Raw genomic sequence first — 15,939 nt, forward strand, 5'->3', positions numbered from 1 at the left:
TGGAAAAGCATCATCAACAAGAATGGAGACTATTTCATTTAATAAATGTTTTGTTCTGATATGCAAGTTATTTAGGTTTTTTCATCTAAAAAAAAAAAATGACATTAATTTAATGATGACCTAATATTTATTATGTTTATTTATAAACACTTTACTTTCACAAAAATTTTCTATAAGTAAAACATCACTGTGTATTACTTATAAAAAGAAAGTATCTGTTTATCATTGGAAGGAACTGTATATGCAAACCAATAACATTTAATAACAAAACATAAGAGTAATAGAGTCGACTGATGATACATACCACTTTGGTCATCCCTGTCTGGTGCTTTTGGCAAAACATTTCCAAACAGGTTTCTTGAAGTGCTAGATGGAGGGATACCAAACTTATCCGCCAAAGAAAATCCTTTAGTAGATGGTGTAGTTTGTTTATCAAGTCGGAAAGAGAATGTAGACAATGGGGAGGGTGTAGAGACGGGTTTCTCTGTGAGTGTGTCTGGAGGTGTAGAATGTTGTTTGCTCTTCACCTGGCCATTGGACAGTTGTTTCTGAGCATCATCTACAGCTGCCTTAAATTGCTGAGAAACTGCTTCTGATTTAAAACGTATGGCAAAGCGTGCTGGATTAGGTTCACCTTCTGAGAAGTCTGTTGCTCCCCATGTCCATGACCGATCATCTTTCTTATTGAACTTGATATCAGATGTAACATTGTGGTTGAGGCACACCTTTAAAACCTTTAAAAAAAGAATATACAAACCACAAACTCAGTAAATAGCTATTAAATACTTAGCAAAATCAAGACACAAAATCCACAAAACCAGTAGTCAAGTAGCTAACTACTGCAAAGAACTTCACAATAACACTAAACAGCTACTTATTTGCTAACTTCTCCCATAACCCTAGTAATTTATTCAAACATAATACTTACAGTGCTGAACTAACAAATCGGTTGACTAAATAATCAACCAACAGTCTACTGAATACTTAAAAATATTTCGCATTTCAGTACTGCTGCAATCATTTTCTACACTTACAAGAAAATAACAGTCACTGAGCTGTGCTCATCATGACATTAAAAAAGTTCTCTAACCAAAAATAACACAAACATTTAAATTTAAAAGCTGAGGATAATTTTTACTGAATGTGAGATGCATATATTTGATGTGTTAGTGTTGTAAAGGGAACATCAATTTTTGTCCCTTAGATTTATCAAGAAAACAAAAGTTAGTATCTGCAAAATAGTTTTCAGTATTAGTTTTTCAGAATTTATAATTTTCCACATCAAGATGAGATCAATAGTCTCATGTATTTGTGTAATACCCATCATTTCAAATTATGTTATGCATAATTACTTTGTTTCTTACAGGTATAACAAATTATTCCAACAATACTAGGATATGCTTGGACAATAATTTGCAGATAAATTCATTAAAATATTAACAGCTAATTATAATTTTAAATTACCCTATTTTTTACCCAATACAAACTACAAACATAACCTATGTTACTTGGGGTAAGATTGATTTAGTAAAAAAAAAGTTACAGTAAGTTAATATTCATTATTCTTTATTCATTCAAAAAAATGGTGAATGCTGAATAAATTGTTCATCTAACTGTGCTTGCCAGAAATTACTAGACTTAAACTAATAACAATCTTAATATGACACTGTTACTTACTGTAAGATTCTTTTATAAAAAAAACTTACAGCAAGTTAAATTTTATTGTTCTTTATTTGCTCAAAATAAAAGTTCATTAGTGAATAACTTGCCCATTTAGCTGTTTTTGTCAGACATTAAGAAACATAGATTAATAACAATCTAACATTATGTGATGCCGTTGACATATTTACATGAACAGGACTCCTATTTAACTTATGTGCATAGGGTCAAACCACTGGAACAATTAATGTTTACTATAAATTTTATAATTCCAAATTTACCTGATGTAACTTCAAGAAATTAACATAAGATCAATTACACTAGTTCTAGCTACATAGGAAGCACTGAAAAGGGAAGAATAAAGTCTGGTTCTCATTACATCCCACATAAACATTGCCCAGTATTCTAACCTTTAAGAAGTTTGAGTTAATGATTTCTCATAATGCATGCATGTTTCTATGGTTTCTTTATTAATTTACTGTAAATCAAACATATCAATCAATATATGTGTTCTTTCTAAACTTCTGTCTATATCAACAACTTCTTGCTTAAAATATTATGTTTTTTATACTTATAAAGTTTTTAATTATTTTGAATTATTCTAACTGATGATGGAATAAGGAAAAAAAGTGTGAAATGGCTGTATTTAAAGCATAATTAAAGAATTTTTCATATTACCATGATTTTAATACTCTTTAATACTCCACCTTCCACCTTATGAACAATTTTAATCTCTGCAAAAAGGTAATGAAGTATCACAAGTTTCCTTGTCAAATAGCAAATGTTATAGTCTTTTTTTTTTACTAATAGTATCAATTAGTTTCACTGAATTACATATTTATCACACACTCTGACAAGAATCTTTACAAAGGACAATTATTTTTAACAAAGAATTAGTTTATTTAGTTTTAGCATTCTTGTAAAAAGTTGTACAGAGAAACCACTGGAACTGTATTAATCATACTTTCATCTTGCTACAATTGTTTACTGAGTTGCATATATGATACATTTTCCTGTACAACAGCCTAGAATTTAAAAAATTAACTAAATTGTTGTACCTGAAGAAGTCTATCATATTAAATGAAGGGTAGTTAGAAAATGTTTTTAAAAAAATCCCCCAAAAAGCTGAAAATAGGAAGATTAGTTTCATAAGAGTAATTGATTAGTTTAACATAACTGATTAGCAAATTCCAGTAATTTCCCAGCTGTATCATTTACTAATTATCATGTTTTTATTAAATATATTTTCATTATTAATTTCTGAATTTCTGGTTTTTCTAGTAAAAATTACCTGATCTCTACGCATCAAAAGACGAATCTGATTAGTGGAAGAGTTGAGCAAAAGTTTCACATCTCCAATGCCTCGTTCTTTCCATTCTCCTTGAACAAACATATATAATTTGGCACGTTGAGAGTACAAAACCTCTTCTCCTTCCTCTCCAGTTTTAACCTCAACCTGAGAAATTAACCCATAAAATCAATGTATATGAAACAAGGTTAACCTAAAATATCAATGATTCTACAACAGCTTACAATTCAATCTATTTATAACTTAATTTTGAAAACCTAACCACACGCTTTCAGTTGCCTTAACTTATTTTAGAAACCCCAGTTATTTGAGAAAATACCTATTCTATCATCCTCCTGATAAAATGGCAAAAATGACTAAATATATAAATTTTTAAATTTTCTTTAGGATTCTCATTAATATTTACACTTTAATAATGTAAAAATTTACAAACACATTCATGCTTGTTTGGTATGTTTTAGGCCTAACAAGTTCAAACTGACTGATTTTATGGTATATTTTGGTTTTAACTGGTTAGTATAACAGTTATGCTTAAAATCTCCTTTTAAAGTTTTTTTCTTCTTCTCATGTCTTATGTTCTTTAAGTACTGAAAAAAAAAAGCTTTTGATAAAGGTAAACTTTAATATTTTACTTGAAATATCACAGCTTTCACACAACAACAACAAAAAACCCTTTTAAAGTAATAAATAATCACTTTTCACGCCAAACCATTTTGTGATTTCCAAAACACCAGCTTGATCTTTTTTGTGTGCAAATTGGGTAGGGTGTTGTTTGTTTCCTTTTTCTTAATTTTCAGACTATAAAACTTTCACAAACTACTGACATTACATGCATATTTTATTCTACTATGCTTTATATTGCCTTTATTACAGCTATTGTACTTGTTTGCTTGTTGAATTTTAATGTTATATGATTATGCTTTTCTAATCAATGTAATTTTACACTTAACATTTTCTTACACATAAAAGTACAGAATATAGCTTATAGTAGTATTCAATGCATAAATTAATCTTGTTTTGTAAGTAGTATGCAAACAATTATGCAAATTCTTGATCCCATAAAGTAGTTTATAGGTTTCAATGTTATGGATAAAAAAAACCTAGTTTTTGAATGTATTTAAATAGATAAGTAAAAATACATCTTATTTACAAAACTGATTATGTTTTATACCAAAAAAAAAAAAATTAAATAACATTTCATCTCATTCAAGCATCTGATAAGTAAACATATTTTTGATGTAACATAAACATGTCAAAAATATCCATTAGATCTTATTAACCCTCAGCTCCAGGATAATATTTGCTTCTTTGGGTGAACATTTTTGCCAATTTGTTCAAATTGCAAATTTATGTATAAATATGTTATTGATTACAGGCTTAAAACATACAAAACTTGTAATGCTTATCTGTTAAATAACAGATAGTTTGTTTTAATTTTGGATTTTTCAGGTAATAAAATAATACTGATGAAAAATTCTCAATTGTGGTGACTGATTTTTAATAAATTTTAGTTATTTCTGGTGATAATCTCCTTAAGTGTAAAAGATACTTTCTGTTTAGAGGTGACTGACTGCCTAAGCCAAACACAGCCTTTTTGTTGGTCCTCTCTATTATGAAACTTCCTGCTACTGTACCTCAGACACATGTTAAAACACAAAGCTATTTCACAGAAAAATTAAAAGCAACATTAACTACTGCATTCAGATCAAGAAAATCTTGATTCTATAAACCACATGCACTTGGCCCTCATCAAGGTAATATCTCATGGTATGGCAGTAAAGATTAAGAGTTCTACATGAAAAACTAAGTTCATAATATTTGCCCAATAATGACTAACTCATACTACAGAACAATAAGAAAATTCTAGCTCATATTGGTACACATTAGAGTTACAGAACTGTTACAAAAATACAGATCTGATTAGTTGTAAGTCCCCTCAATACATTAACACATCATAAGTGGAAGTTGCAAAAGTTAACAAATTACCTAACTAAAAGGGCATAATATAATGAAAAAATAAATCTTAATCTACAAGTTTCTAACTTAGAATTTTGAAGGAGCAAAGAAAGTTTCAATTTAAATTTTTTTGGAATGATTTTATATCTTTAATGTTTTACCATGTTTTTTAATATTTCTAGAGCCCAATTATATCATTCTAAGCAATAACAAGTTCAAAGATGGTTAATGGTCTTTCAAGTCAAAGAAAATGTTCACAAAATAAATCAGCTGAAGTCTTTTCCTTTTTGAAAGAAATTAATAAATGTATCCCATTTATAAAACTGAATTAGTTTCTTGGTGCAGAAAAAAAAGTCATTTTGATAAACTTTACTAACTAAAGTAGTATCAGTCATTCTATTTATAGCACTCCCTGGCACTATAATTTTCAATTATTTCAGTTATAAATGAAGCAAAATAAATCGACTCACAGACCAGTTATTTATTTACAAAAATTAAAATTTAAAGATATTTAAAATTATGATAGCTCTATCAGCAACTACTGCAATAATCTGTATTTTCAAAAAGTAATGAATAATATATAACTAGAAAAGTGCACTCAGTCCACAAAACAAAACATAAAAATCTGTGCAATTTTGAGTGAAATCTAACAGAATATGAGTGTACAGTACAAAAGGTATGTCATTCATATTATTTTTCAGTTTAAGGAAGTTGATAATGTTCATATAGACTACATTACAGACCAATCATTTCCCTCTCTTTTATAAGTACAAAGTTTCATTTTTAAGGAGGTGGCATTTTAAATACGTCTGAAGCAACTAAAGGTAGTTTTCAAATAAGATATATTTGCACAGCATCTGTATTATCATGTGTAAAAAAATATGCAAATCAAACAACAATCAGTGTACATAGAACATTAGTATTAAGATGAATGTTCCAGCAGATTCATGAATAACCCTCGTGACACAGGTCTTGTGTATGAGGGACTGGTTTCTTTCAGTTAATTGGTGGTTGATTATGAAAATTATGGAAACTTTAAATAAACTTTAAATTGAATTTGACTATACTACTCAACAGAATGTTAATCTTCACATCATCATACAATTTAAGTCATCAAAGCACCTTCTTCACAGTTTATCCTTTGAGTGTGGCATAGCCTTTATGAATACATATATTATTATGTACACTTATAAGCCACAAGTTCTTTCCTACCAGAGCACCTTTTCCAATTAAAATCAAATGGCAGACAACAGCTTTGAAAGTCAAATATGACCTTACATTTTTGTCCACTGAGTAAATTAACCAATATCTATATACAATGAATAAACGAAAGTTGAATCTATTGGTTTTCTAGTTTTATGCTGCTATATCATATATTGCAACTGATAACATTGTACCAATACAATCACACTAGTACAAGTACATTTGTTTACACTAAATAAAACCATTATCTACCCTATTCTCTCCTGGAGGTAATTAGCTGAACTAAGTGCAATATGGTACCTTTGGCTGTTTTATAATTACTGCATAAGCCATTAAATTCTAGCAAAGAAACTGAAGTTTTAAAAAGATTTCAGTAAAAATGGGAAATTACTGAATAAAATCTCATAGGCCTGAAATTTTGATAATGGATAAATAAAATTATTAAAAAAAAGCTGAGATTATTCAGGGTGATGCAAGCAAACTTCTGAAATGAATATCAAAAATTTCCCTATAAGTACAGAAAATAAATTACACTGATACTTATTTTTCAACATCTGAGAGAATACTTTTAAATTTTTTTAGAGGAATACAAGATTTACTGTTCGATTACTGAAACTTAGGGTGCCTATTTCCAAGTATAATTTCTGTATACTAGAATCTCTCTTGAAAATACCATAGAACAGAACACTGGTTCAGTGCATAATGGTTTCTGAAGAATGTCTTAAAACTCAAGAAACCCCATTTTTTGTTAAATGACATTCTTCATGATCAAATGAGTGGAACAGCTATGGGCTCAAAACTATTACTATTTCTTTAGCTAATCTTTCTTTCTATTCTACATTCAATATAAAAAGTAGAATAACTTCTGGTTTCTATTAAACAATTCTGCTGCAGTAGGTATGCAGATGATAATTTACCATCCTCAAAAATTTTGAGTAATTATTTCAGTTTTTAGATTATCGTTATAGTAAACAAGACAGTATTAATTTCACAGTAAAATATAAATCCTACCATTAACTTGCTTTTATAGGCAATTCAATTTAAAATAACATTGTAAATTTGACATGGCATTTATCACACAAAAAAGTTTGCTGTTTTCATCTATTACTTCAATAACATGTACAAAATAATTTAACTTATTAAAAACTAGATATAAGTACATGAACCACAGACTGCCACCAGATTTTTTAGATTACTTGTCTTATACGGGAAGTATGTGCCATTTTTCTCATCTTACATATCATCACACATACGTTGTGTTACAATGTGATGATAAATTGAATTGTGAAACAGTGGACATCATAATGCATACAGCACACTGCTTTGATGCATTTGTTCAGAAATAGAATTTTTATCATTGATTAGCTTGTTTAGAATCAGAAGCATTTGATACTATCACAAAAAATCATGTCTAAAATAACAATCTGATAATCACAAATAACTAAGCATTATTAAATGCCTATAAAAACAGCAAATCATTAAAAGAAAGTATTTCAGTCAAATGCTGATAGTTTAAGCTTACAATACCAGAAAATAATTATATTTCAACAAACACATATAATTACCACCATTATGATAAGAAAACATAATGTTTATTACATCTATAAAAAATGTGTAAAATGCCAATTGTATTTTTTTTCAAAAAAAGAAACATTAACAAGAGGTTCACAACCTGAGAAATCTTGCCCATAAATACTCATTTATACAGTCACGCCAGTCTGTTCTCTTCATATCTTTGAATAAATAAATTCCAGCTGTCTCTGGTTTTGTGTAATTTATATTCTTGAATTGACATATAATAAACACTGACTGTATAACAGCAGTTTCTTTCCCACCTTTTTTCCCCCATTTTATTTTTAGCTCTATGTAGGTAGGACAAATTAACTTATGATTTTGGCTAGCATTACTAAATCCTTATCTATAGACAAGTAAAAAAAACAATGTCTCTTATAATTTTGGCTAGTATTATTTTACTTTTTCATTATGACCTTTACTCTTAACATAAATGAAGATTTATCTGCCCAAGCCTTTCATTTGTTTTAATGTTACACTTGAACTTCTTGTGCAGTCGTTTGAAAGAGGTTAGCGTTAATTCAACATTGAACATATACACTCATGAATTTCTTTGTATTGTCACCTAGCAGCAAACAGGGTTTAGCAATTCCATTTTACCGACATCATATTGACCATATTCTTTGTAGTTTCCAATACATGATGCAGGATGTACTTTATGTCAATATAAGTTCCAATTTTGACAATCACAAAATTAGAAGTAAAAGTGTGGGTTCAGTATGACATCATTCATCAGTATTGATTTCTGGTCATAGCCTGGGTGTTGGGGCAACAGTTAAACTTAAGTAATGTAGACAAGCAAATCTCTTCTAAACTGAACTGTTGTATTTTCTATAACTGGTATACAAGATTTACCCATAAACAACCGAGAAAACCACTTTACAATTACACACGGTTAAGATGCAATTTTAAACTAGAATACTGTTTACACTATCTTTTCAGATACAGAGTACTGTTACTAAAGTGCTAACAAGATTATCTATAAATTTACATGTCCTTGTTACTCACAAGTCTCTAATGATTGTGCCACAAAGGAACAAACACAAATAAAGCACAAATTAAGTCAAGGATATTGCAACATGCTTTAAGTGAATTTGACAAATGTCTATTCAAACTGTTTTAAAATTTCAATTAAGGTCAATGAAGAATGCAAATACCATATAAGCATCCAACTTTAGAGAACTCAGCATAAGGCAGTCTTTTTTTTATTACTTCTTGTTAACTTGAATTTTGAAGTAATAAATTAAAATAACTTCAAATATGTTTCCTTAGTGTAAACTGTATATACAGCAGATAGTTATTTGTAAAGACTAAAACAAGTACAAACTTACTTTTGGCGGCAAAGGAATGACAGGGTGGAAATAAACATTGTCTGCTTCTGATGGTTCTACTTCTTCCTCTTCTTCAGCTCCTCTACTTGCTATATCTGTTGGAGTTCCAGGAGAATTTGGGGTTTTAGAAGGACTTCTTGGTCTGATTCCACTGAAAGTAAACTCATGCTTTTGAGGGCTTCCAAACCTGAACTGTACTGTATCATCTTGCCCACTGGTAGGGGTTCCAAATGTGAAAATGGGTGCAGCAGGAGTTGAAGACAAAGAGCTGACACTTGTAATTGCTGTAAGGTCAGACGTTACAGCCATTTCTTGGGTATTATCTTTAGTAAGTGACATTTTGAGTTCACTAGTTGGATGTCCATGTGAATCTTCTACATCTGTTTCTGAAACTGGGGTTGATAGCCTTGAAGTTGCATCATCATCACTGCCTAGAACAAAAAGTGGTTTAGTACTTCCAAAAGCCATACCTGCAGAGGAGGAGCCAAACATGTAACTGGATTTTGAAGGAGTCGAACCAAAGACAAATCTGGAATCTGATTTCTGGTCAGAAGTCAAAGAAAACTTGGGTGATGATGTTTGTCCACCAAAAACAAAGCTACCAAATGAGCCAGAAGAAGAAGAGTTTGCAATAGTTCCAAATATAGAATTCTGTGGTTTCTTGAAGTCTGAAGTACCTTCATCTTGAGGAACAACTTTGAACTGAAATTTGTCTAGTTTTTGACTTTCTGACACTACACTATGTTGTTTTCCAATATCAACTGAAAAGCTGAACTTGAAACCAGGTGCACTGTTTTTAGGAATATCACTCGCAACTTTTAATGTACCATCAAACCCAGGACGAAATGTTGCACAAGCCTGACAGGATGTATCATCTCCATTGTTACGAACATAACAAACATTACACTCCCAAGATCCTGGTTTTGGTTTAAACATTTCTGTTAAAGAGAGCTGAGTGGATTGACTGGAAGTTGTATGTTCTAAAACCTTACTAGAGTCAGATGCTTTTATGAAAGATGTCATGGATGAGTTAGCTATTCCTGCTGGACACTGTTCTGACTTCTGAGCTTCTGTTTGGCACTTTTCAAAAACTCTACGAAATTCATTGGCAATGTCAAATGCTTTGAATTTAACAGCTAGTTGTTCTTGTTTCAGCTCACCTTCAGAATAATCTTTGGCTGACCAAACCCATGCACGATCGCTAGATGACAATGGTGACAGAGTCATTCCTGGAACAATGTAATGGTTGGCACACAATTTGAGTACCTGTTCTCGACGCATTAAGATTCGGCATTTACCTGTGTGCTGATGACGAAGGATTTTTAATTCACCAATCCCTCTTTCCTTCCACTGTTTCACATCAGGTGCATACCGGAAGAGTTTTGCACGCTCACAGAACAACTTTTCTTCCTGTTCTTCACCAGTTTGAAGTTCCACTAATTCAGGTAAGGGAATAACTGGCTTGAATTCTACATTTGGCTCGTATTCTTCCAGGACTTCACTTCCACTAGTATTAGATTTCTCCTTAGTAGATGGGGAACCAAAGACAGGCACTCCGCTTCCAGGAAAGCCTTTAAAATTACTGTCTTGACCAAAAATTTCTTCTGGAGATTTAGTGGTGGATAAAGCAGAAAAAGTTAATGTGCTGACTTCCTTGTCAGAACCAAATAAGTGGTTATCATCTGCTTCTACTTCTGTTTCTTTTATAGTTACATTTCTTTCTTTCTTTTCCCCCAAAAAATCAAAACTTGGTTGATTAACAGAGCCCAGTTTAAAAGAAAACTGAGCAAAGGGGCTGCTTTTAGTTTGTGCCTCTGTCTTCTGAGGTATTTCCTTGCTTTTAACTCCAATTTGTTTGATTTGGTGATCTTGAATCTGATTACTATCCTGAATGACAGGTGTATTGGTGAAAGAAAAACCACCAAACACATTACTCCTCTGCTTGTTATCTTCTTTTTGCCTTGAAGCCATCTGATTTAACATGAAAGAAGCAGAGCCAAACTGGGAAGATGATGATGTATCTGCAGAAGCCTTTGGAATTTCCTGATCTTGTGTTACATTTTCTACTAAAGGAAATCCTAAAGCTCCTTTTACTATTTCTCCACTTACATTGGTTCTAGAACTTGAGGAAAAACCACTTCCAGGTATTCCAAAATGGAAGGAGGCTTCTTCAGGTTTGTTACCCTGTTTCTCTGCAAACAAGGCTCCAAACCCAGATCCTGATGATTGAGGAGTAATGCCAAAAGTAAATTTAGACAGTGAAGAAGATTTTTCTTCAGAACTTGACAACTGTGCTCCAGGTTTGGGAGAATCACAAGCTTGACATTTGTTTTTTTCTGCTGGATTATTCACCAAACATACATCACAGATCCAATTTCCAGGCTGAAGTTTGAACTTGTCTCCAAACCCAACAGAAGACAATTCATTTTCAGGTACACATTTTATATCTTTTAATATTTTTTTCTCTTCTACAAAGTTTACACTTTTTGGCTCCTTAGCTATTTCTGTTGCAGGTTCTTGATTTTTTTGTGTATGATTCTTAACTATTTCAACTGATTTCTCAAAAGCATTCTTAAAATCTTCAGCTATTTCTACACTCTTGAACCGTATACAGAACTGTTCTGCCTTTATTTCTTCATCGGCAAAATCTTGCGCACACCAAACCCATGCACGATCACTCCCTTTCATTAGTTTCAGATCCATTTCAGGGAAAATATAATGGTTGGCACAAATTTTCAAAATCTACGAGATAAAAATAAATTAAATTAAAAATTAGATTTTTGACAGATGCAAATAATAATTTGCTAAAACAAGAATAATCTAGGTTCTAATTCTCAAATCATTTCAGTTGTTTATAAACAATCCACAGAACAATTTTAATTTAGATGAATAAGAAAATGTTATTAAATTAGAATTAAGTTCACATAAAAAATAAGATTCCGCAGATTATAGTAAATAATTTTTTTAATTTACCATAAAGATGTACATATTTACATGATACACAAACACACTTTTTTACATTCATCTAAAGGTATATAATTACACTCTTCATTTTTTCTATATTTACTTTTCCCTACTCTTTCATATTCTACAGTGTATTGGCCACAAATGGTAATGAAAGAATTAACCTAAGTTTTTTATTCACTGTTTCTAAGATCACTCCCAATATTGTATATTAATCTTTAATAAAAGATTCATAGTTTTATTATATTATTAATTAAAAATATTTCCTTTATTTAATTTTTAGCACTAAGCATTTTATCTTGCAACTGACAAACTAAAAGATGCAGAGAACTAAAATACCATAAGTAAACACAAGAAGCTTGCCATCTAAAACTGAATATTTCTTTGAAGTTTAAACTTGAATACATTAAACTCCATTTTCCAGAAAAAAACAAGCTAATGTATTATTAAATAAAAAAAATTAATTTTTCACTTTCAATATAAATGGTGTATAAAAAAAACTACCATAGTTGAAAGAATACAACATACCTGGTCTCTTCTCATCAGTAAACGAACTTTCCCTGAAATCTCATTAAGTAAAAGCTTAACTGTTCCAACTCCTCTCTCTTTCCATTCTTTGTCAACAAATCGAAAGAGTTTTGCTCTGTTCTCAAATAGTACCTAAAATTGTTAAATATACAAAAAAAAATGTGTGTGTGTCAAAGTGCCATAACAAAACATAGCTGAGATCTTTTATCTTTAAAACCATTTTAAACTATCGACTTTTTTGAAAAATTAAATAAATGGAATGTATAAAAGTATGTAAAACAAAAACCTGAAGTTATTTACTTTTTACAGCTTTTTTCATTTGAGGAGAATAATTACTACTGGTGGTACTTCTGAAATAATTGTTTAAAACATAAAAATATTCTGGATTATTTACATATAAACTGAAAACCATTATAAAAATTAAAACAAACCTTTTCATCCTCTTCTCCAGTCTGAACAGGAACTTCATCAGGGAGAGGAATCAAAGGTTTAAAGTCTCCACCAAAACTGTGATCTCCTTCATCTGAGCCAACACTTTCTCTGCCACCTTCTAAGCTTTTATCTTTATCAGGAGAAATTGGTGAGCTGATTACTTTTGACTGTTTGTACAAAGCAGATGCAGCCTGCTCTCTTTCATCAAATCTGAAACTGTTACTTAGAGAACCTGGTATCTGAGTGGAGAGTACAGGAGGCTTGTTTAGCAACATCTGAAGTTGTGAAGGTGTTGAAGAGGAGAACAGTTCTGAAGTAGAAGAAAGAACTGAAGGCGTAAAAGTGACTCCTGACAGTGTAATGGATTGAGCCACTGCTGTCACAGTTGATGGTAATGGTATCTGGAAAGCATGTGGTGCATCCCTTAAAGGCTGAGCAACATTAAACATAGGTGGTGGACCAGGAGGAGGTGGCACCATAGGTCCAGGAGGGAGTGGTGCAGCAGGTTCATGTCCCAGACAGCCAAATACAGGTGCCCTACTTAGCCCAGCACTGAGGGAAGCTGCATTAGGAGGAGGAGGAGGAAAGGAGAACTGTGGAAGCTGTTGCCCTTCACTAAATGGAAGACCTGAAGCAGCAAGTGGAGGTGGAAAATATTTTGGAGTGTGAAGGGATGGTGGTCCTGCTGGAGGTGGATAATGGTACTGATTGATTGACAAGTCTTGACTATGCTGATAATAGTTAACACCAGAAGGGCCAGTCACCATTGATGGTGGTCCATAACCAAAAGTGTTTCTAAAATCATGAGTAGCTAAAGACTCTGGGTAGTATGAGAGATAGTTATTTTCTTCATACTCATCAAGATCTTTTTCTCCTTCTTCTTCTTCACTTTCTCCTTCCTTTGCTTGGCCAGCACTAGACTTGGAGGAGAACCTTCGCTTAGGCCAGTACTTGGCAACCAAATGAAGACCTTTGAGTTGTTCCTTCAAGGGAAAATTTAAAAGGTGTGGAAAATATTGCAAAAAGTTAATTCTACTTAGAATAATAAATTATGAAACACAACATTAATGTAATATCATTGTAAAAATCCCATTAAAATTAAGTCTAAAATCCACCTAGTTTCGTAATTAATTAAATCTAGCATCATATGCATAAAAATATGAAAAAAATAATAAAAAGATCTTATAACTGAAAGTATTACAAATAAATACACACTAAATTTAATAACATTAAGAAGAAAAAAAGGAAATAAGAAAATATAGCTTTTGGTGCAGCAACTCATTTGTATCTATTTTGTATACAACTTTTTTACATTAAAACTTTGATTGATAAGGACTTGCAAAGGGATAGATAAGCAACAAAGGAAAGCTGTGGTGTCACACTCTGCTGAAGCAGATTTGTAGTCAAAATGTTGAAAAAATAAAGATCCTGTTATAGGATTCTTAGTCTCATTGGTACTTTAGTATCCATTTGTCAATATGAATAATACTCAACTGTGGTTAACCTCATAATTTACTAGAGAAGCAAATTAATCAAGCTATAAACTATCATTATCCATATTACATAGTATGAGACTTGTTTCCAAAACTGCATTACATGAAAAGCTAAACTTATCACCACAAACTTTTAACTTTAGTGTGACTGGTGAGAATCCTACATGTGTTGAGTGTTCATTTCATCATTTCATGACCTAAAAACATAAGTGAGATACTAAACTAAATAATATGAATTCCTTAAGCCAAAACTAGTCACCATTTGGAGAACTTGTATTAAGTTTCATGTAATTTGGTTAAATATTTTCACTGTTGGAAGGAAAAGAATCAAGTGATATCAGCAACAACCCTCCAGTCTGGAAAGGGTTAAATGAAATCTTGGTAAGTATTTGCAAAGGCAATAAGTTAATCTCTTCTCATTTTTACTCAAAATTTACTTTAAAAAAGAAAAGAAAAAGGTTCAAATTCTTGTATATTTTAATCTAGCCAACAGGTAAAATACATAGATAGTACACAAGTTGTTCATCTGATAAGAGCATATATTTATATTAATCAAAAACATAACTGTCAGACATCTAATACAATTTATATTGTACCTTGAACCCTTCCACTTTTCATGCCTTCTGTATCAATAAAACATGTCACTGTATAAAAATTCATATTAAGATGAGTCAGTTGAAGTAACATACATATGTGATAACTTTCCTGCTGAACCAAAAGCTAGGTTTCCTTTTATATATTTTCCAATTTTTCAATCCAGTTGCCAAGTTTACTAAAATAGATTTATATTAAACTTATAAAACCAAACAGTTAAGAACTAAATTAAAATAAATAGCATATTTTCATTCTTTTTAAGTAAGTATATATAATGTTACAGCATTGTTCTTTCATCAATGGGACCTTTTAACTTATCTGGTGAAAAGAATTCAGCATTCAGGTGACAAAAATACTTTATTTCCTCCTCTAATGTTTCTACAAGATTGAACCATGTATACTATCACAAACTTGAATAGAGTTGTTTAAACATTTGTTTAACAACAAGTAAAAGCTTGGAATGGTCTTTCATTGGGGTGTGTGTCTGTGAGCCAAACTAGTTTCGGAGAATTCCACTCCTCATCAGTGACTCTGGACACTACCACCAATGAAAGTTCAGACCAAACCAAGCCTTTATAGTAGTGAGGTATCAAAAATTGAAATGGTGTATTTAAGTGTTTTATATTCACAAAAAAGAAACCTATCATTCTATAGGTATTTGAAGAACTTGTAGCATTCCGCAACAATTTCATTCAATTCAATTATGTATCAGCTGCCTAGTGTCGGCTAACAATACGAAGAATTAAATTGTGGCAGAATGCTACAAGTTCTTCAAATACCTATAGAATGATAGGTTTCTTTTTTGTGAGTGTAAAACACTTAAATACACCATTTCGAATATATCTATCAATATCAATGTCAAAAAATATACCATGAAAGTGGAATATTTAGAATCATT

At 31.3% G+C, this 15,939-nt stretch overlaps 1 protein-coding gene across 2 annotated transcripts in view; it reads right to left on the reverse strand.

The window, feature by feature from the left end:
- LOC106463471 (E3 SUMO-protein ligase RanBP2-like) overlaps positions 1-15,939 on the reverse strand; it is a 111,885-nt gene that overhangs the window by 53,380 nt on the left and 42,566 nt on the right. For both annotated transcript variants that reach the window (XM_013923506.2, XM_013923503.2), the window contains exons 21-25: positions 12,954-13,937; positions 12,523-12,654; positions 9,031-11,772; positions 2,951-3,115; positions 305-734 (exon numbers count right to left, since the gene is read on the reverse strand). In XM_013923506.2, coding sequence (XP_013778960.1) covers positions 305-734; positions 2,951-3,115; positions 9,031-11,772; positions 12,523-12,654; positions 12,954-13,937 — 4,453 coding nt within the window. The remainder of the gene's footprint in view (positions 1-304; positions 735-2,950; positions 3,116-9,030; positions 11,773-12,522; positions 12,655-12,953; positions 13,938-15,939) is intronic.

The sequence above is a fragment of the Limulus polyphemus genome, unplaced genomic scaffold (genome assembly GCF_000517525.1).
Source record: "Limulus polyphemus unplaced genomic scaffold, Limulus_polyphemus-2.1.2 Scaffold1416, whole genome shotgun sequence".
Taxonomy (NCBI): domain Eukaryota; kingdom Metazoa; phylum Arthropoda; class Merostomata; order Xiphosura; family Limulidae; genus Limulus; species Limulus polyphemus.